We start from the raw sequence: 5,448 nt of genomic DNA, 5'->3' as shown, positions 1-5,448 counted from the left end.
ACTAAGGGAGAGTGCAAATGTTATAGGTGTTGGGTGGAAGGACTGCCTGACAGTGTCTGTCATGATCTTTGAATGCGTACTGTGGCTTCAGCAGGCTCAAAAGGAGAAGACTTTGTAGAGGGTGGATGAGGAGACACTGCCTTTCCTCTTCTAAACTTGGTCCGGAATGTTCTTCACGACATTTTATGTTAATCCTTTATCATATGTATGTATTACAAATTCATTCTTCCATTCTAAACTTAATCTTTCGTGATGTTTGTTTCTACTTTACTCTATGTCAGTCACAGTTTCAATCTGACTCTTTATTTTGGATTTTTTTTTCTTTGTTTTGGTTTCGTATTGAGAGAAAACAGTGTACAACCATGTTACAGAGCTTTCCAATCATTTGATACGCTTTACTCCAATAATTCCATAAAGTCAAACCTCACGTTTACACCTTTATTTCAATTTCAAATGATTATTTTGCATATGGTGTACACACGAGTGCAACTTTCTTGTTATGCATGTGCATAAGACTTTATTTCAAGCAAAATTTCAGCATATGATGCCCACTCTTGTGGTCCAGCAGCCACGTGTCAGATAACCAGGAATAGCTAACATTTCATATTATTGTGTTGCACACTATTGGAAAATTAAACAAAATTAGTTGTGGAGGATATTACCAGCTAGGTTTAACTTTTCCATTATAGGAACATAAAAACCTGTCAGTTACTGCCTCCAGAAATCCAGATTAAAACCTGGATTATATCATAAAGGACTTGAACCCTATGTATAACAAAAATTAGAAAGCTTTCACTCACCCAATCCAATTAACCTACTGTACGTTGGATTACGTTATACAACACTGAATTACATGAGCCTTTTTACCAATAACAATATATTTTTTTTAAAATGGAGATCCACAAACTGAAGTTTCTCATTGTCATCTTTTGCCTTAAAGGAACATCAATCTGAAAACTCTCCTGGCTGTTGGAGGTAGCGATTTTGGATCTGCCCCGTAAGTGCTCTTCTCAGAGTCTCCTACTCATTTATTTTGAAAGTTCCTTTCATTTTGAAAGCAAGCTAGTCCAGATCTATATGTACTCTGTTATTTCATAACATTAGCATGTATGTTGATGATGTCCATTCATGAATGTTGAAACTCAATAAAAATTTTTCCTAGAGCATTAATGTACAACAGAGCGAATTGGAAAGACTACTCTGGCTTTTTCATATTTAAGCTTGTCATGATATGAATGGACAAAATCCTCTAAGCTGTAAGTTAGTGCCTGCCAAAGAGCCTCTTCTTAAAAATTTCACTGTGGAGGAAAGGTATGACAAATGTCTTCCCTCTTTCTGTCTTCTGAAGAAGAGAAAAGAAAGAACAGCCTATGGGCAAGAAAACTTCTTGAGTGTCCTTGTTTTTGGAAGGCATTTGAAGAAAAATAAACATGGTTAGCTCAGAAGTTTGACTATCGAAAACACCACAGGCAATTTGGGAATTGTTAGAGTAGAGACAAGAAATCCATGCCAAGGTGCAATGTCTGAAAAGAGATAGGATTGTGGAAGGAGGCGGGGTGAAAACCAGGGAGGCCAGGGGAAGTGCTCAAAGGCAGAAATGGAGTTATTCACCAGTTTGATTTTAATGTGTCTTTCTCAAGGTCTTACACTGACATGTTTGGTCTTCCTCAGTTTCTCATACATGGTGTCCACCCCTAAGTTCCGTGAGACTTTTATCAATTCAGTCATTGACTTCCTGCGCCTGTATAAATTTGATGGGCTGAACCTGGACTGGCAATACCCTGGGTCTCCTGGGAGCCGTGCTGAAGACAAACATCTCTTCACTGTCCTACTGCAGGTGAGAAAATGGCGAATGTGTTTTGAGCCATGGAAGATACAAAGATTGTTCTTTCTAAGATGTGTTGCATAATGAAGTCTAACAAGAGTTTACAGTTGGGGAATGTTAGGATCACCAAATTCCTTAGATATCACCATGCATTATAGCAACAAAATATCTCAGATGGGTAGCAACCAAATGTTTGTGAAGAAGAACCTGAGACAATCCACTTTCCTGTTGTTACTAGCAACAGTAGGAGATCTCTAATCAAAATGATTAAATAATGTAAAGCCAAAGACTTCAGACAGTTTGTACATCTCTCCTTTTGTAAGTGAGAACCTTTACTGTCTAGATTATTTTCTTATTCTTTCCTGTGTACTTCAGTTTCTTATATCATGTAACTATCTGTCCATTGACAGATTCATTTTCATACCACCCATGTATACCAGCTCCTCGGTCATTCTAAATAGTTTCAACCTAAAATATTAAGTCAAGTCTAGGTCACTATTGCTTAGTAACACCAAGCATCAGGCAAAATTCCTCTACATCCAAGGGAAACAGCCTCCAGCTCCAGTAATGATTCTCAGTTTTTGCTACTAGATCTGCCCTCAGAACAACACAAAAGAAATGCACATATAATGTGACATATATAGGTTTCATATTTGAAGACAGGTGCTAAGCCCTTTTTATTTGGTCTTAACCATCCAATAAAAAATGGTAGTCAAATTACCACTGATCGACATGGTCATGTCTGTGGGCATTCTCTTAGAAAATGATTTGCATTCTACCCAAATAACTTCTTTATTAGAGCTGACCTCAATACATATTTATTTTCTCTGGAACTGAATTGTACTCGTCACCCAGTAATTACCAGTTTACTCTTTGGATAACTCTAACTCTACACCTCATTCATTCATATCTTGGTATTATGACATACTTCTGTTTTCTCCAGCATGGAAAACTGGTTGCAGGGAAAGCCTGCAAGCAAAACTTCTCAGCCCAGGGCCGGTTAGGGAAGCTCTGACGAGAAACATGGAATCTAGATTTGGATTACTGGATATAAAATCAAGTGGGGCACAGTGAATTTTTCTAGTGTCCATGTTTATTAGATATCTGTCAAATTATTTAATGAGTTTATTGATAGTGACCTCACATTTTGATAGTTTGATGAAACAAACTATCAAAAACATTAAAATTATTATACAACTATATGTATATCTTCATAATATAATTCAATAGTTAACATGAATGTGACGTACACCTAAATGTTCTGTAGGAAATGTATGAAGCTTTTCAGCAGGAATCCATGAAAAGCAGAAAGCAAAGGCTGTTGGTCACTGCGACAGTAGCTGGTGTCATTTCCACCATTGAGTCTGCCTATGAGATCCCCCAGTTGTCTCAGTAAGTGGGCCTTCATACTGTCTATCGCCTCTTGGAATTCAGGCAGAGGACACTAATCTTTAGGGGGACTTTTTGCCCTCATGCTTTGTGAACAGGTTTTAGAAAATGTGTATTTTTCTTGAATAAATGTGGGAAAGGTCCATACTAAAGGAGATAAGTGTTTCTTCTCCCCAAGGTTCCTGGACCACATCCTGATCATGACTTATAATCTCCATGACTATAAGGAGAGATGCACTGGAGAGAACAGTCCCCTGTACAAATCCCCAACTGACACTGGCTCCAGCACCTTCCTCAGTGTGGTAAGACCCTGAAAAGATGTGATGCACACCATGCTAGAGATCGTCTAATTGTTGAGAATTTAAGGTGTAAAGCGAATAGAAGTTGTGTCTATGCAGTCTTCTCAAACTGCTGACCATAAACCATTAATAAGAAACGGACAGATATATTTTGGAAAAACTTCTAATCCATCTGTCTTTCCTCGCACACTCTGTGCTATTAGAACAGGAAGTTAACATGTATAACCACAAGTCATCAGCTGTGTGGGTCCTTTAAATTTTGGTTCTGTTTCAGGATTACGTCATGACGTACTGGAAGGAAAGTGGTGCTGCAGCTGAGAAACTCATTGTGGGCTTCCCAACATATGCACAAACCTTCTTCTTGACTGACTCCTCCAACCATGGCATTGGTGCTCCAGCCTCAAGCCCTGGCACTGTAGGCCCCTACACACAGGAACCTGGGATCCTGGCCTACTATGAGGTCAGTAATTTGGCTGTCTAGTGGTGTTTCAATTCCAGGCTCTGCACTGTGCTGTAGCTTTGGGTCAGAGGAGAGGGTGGGGCAGGAGGGTGGAATCAGCTGCATCTGAATATTCATTTAGTTCATTTCCTACTGGCTCTAATCAGTGTCCTTCCAAATACATAAGTTGGGTTAATTGTTTTCTTCTGCCTTACTGTAGAAGAGTCAACAGTAAATAATATTTCTTCATGTATCCGGCCACTTCCTGATGGGTGTGTACATTAGCACAGTGGAAATATAAAGTAAAAAAAAAAAAAAAAAAAAAAAAAAAAAAAAAAAAAAAAAAAAAAAACATTGCTGAACAGTGGATTCTGTTGATCCAGGTATGAGATCTGGACTTAGCTGAGTATCTGGGAATAACAGAAGCTGAGTGCTCATCTGTGCTCCAGTTCTTTCCTTAATGAAACTGACTGTGGGTACAATCTCCAGTAGGGTATGGAGAATAATACTGATTGAATAGTTTTGGCAACTGTAGTACCTCACATGTAAACAACTATCAGTCCTCATATGCAGTAAACTCACTAGTGTAAATTTAGTCTGTCCTATACATATAGATTTTACCTAAAACAAAACACAAAAGATGAAATAAACAATCAAATGAAACCAAAAGTAGGAAAGAAATAAAGAAAATTTTCTAACAGCGAACTCTTACTCAATCCAAATAAAAACATATCTCAGTATATTTAACAAGAAAAAACATCTATTAAAAATTATGCACAAAACATCAAATAAAATATGTTTTTTTTTCAAGGCATAATAGTTCAAGAATTTGATCTTTTGTCTTTTTAAAGGTTTGTGACTTCCTGGCAAAGGGAGCCACTGAGGCCTGGGATGGTCCTCAGGCTGTTCCCTATGCGTACCACAACAGTGACTGGATTGGGTATGACAATACCAAGAGCTTCAATATCAAGGTAAGTATGGTTCTTGGACATACAGAAGCCCCACTCATGAGTGGCAGAAATCCAAATGATCTGGCCCTCTCTCCATAACAGGCCTCCTGGCTTCAGCAGAAGGGCTTCGGTGGTGCCATGGTCTGGGACCTTGGCATGGATGACTTCACTGGCTCATTCTGTAACCAGGGCAAGTTCCCTCTGACTTCCACACTGAAGAAAGACCTCAGAGTGGTCAGTCCAAGTAAGTGACAGCAGGGTTGTGCCTACAGTAGTACATAAATGTCCCTTCGCTGACTCACAGACACCCTCAACCTGCCCATCACTGTTGTGCAGGGGGAATCTTCCCATTTCAATCCATTGCTCTTCCCCAAGTGGGAGAAAAATACTGACTCTCTCCAGTGCATGAACTTCTTCCATGCTAGGATTTAGGGCTCCTAAAGGAAATTACGATGACCTTAGTGCACAAGGGAGCATGCACAGTTTTCTCATTTTCAAGATGTGGAAGGACATTCGGGAACTGCTGACTTTTACTGTGTGTATCTG

The 5,448-nt window shown here is 39.1% G+C and overlaps 1 protein-coding gene across 1 annotated transcript; it reads left to right on the top strand.

Annotated features, from left to right (window-relative positions):
- Positions 1–1,681: 1,681 nt before the first annotated feature.
- LOC129674115 (acidic mammalian chitinase-like) lies at positions 1,682–5,154 on the top strand. Its single transcript, XM_055603999.1, has 6 exons — positions 1,682–1,837; positions 3,093–3,217; positions 3,393–3,516; positions 3,788–3,973; positions 4,804–4,923; positions 5,005–5,154. Exons 1-6 carry the CDS (start codon positions 1,682–1,684, stop codon positions 5,152–5,154), a joined length of 861 nt encoding a protein of 286 aa, XP_055459974.1.
- Positions 5,155–5,448: the final 294 nt, after the last annotated feature.

The sequence above is a fragment of the Psammomys obesus genome, unplaced genomic scaffold (genome assembly GCF_907164565.1).
Source record: "Psammomys obesus unplaced genomic scaffold, mPsaObe1.curated_primary_1811, whole genome shotgun sequence".
Taxonomy (NCBI): domain Eukaryota; kingdom Metazoa; phylum Chordata; class Mammalia; order Rodentia; family Muridae; genus Psammomys; species Psammomys obesus.
Note: the sequence above shows the minus strand (reverse complement) of the source record. Positions and strands in the feature narration are given on the sequence as shown.

Excerpts from the sequence above, each read along its gene's own strand:
- LOC129674115 (XM_055603999.1), top strand. The coding sequence starts at position 1,682 with ATGGTGTCCACCCCTAAGTTCCGTGAGACTTTTATCAATTCAGTCATT. Across the intron at positions 1,838-3,092 it reads TCTTCACTGTCCTACTGCAG|GAAATGTATGAAGCTTTTCA; the intron begins GTGAGAAAATGG and ends AATGTTCTGTAG. Across the intron at positions 3,974-4,803 it reads GGATCCTGGCCTACTATGAG|GTTTGTGACTTCCTGGCAAA; the intron begins GTCAGTAATTTG and ends GTCTTTTTAAAG.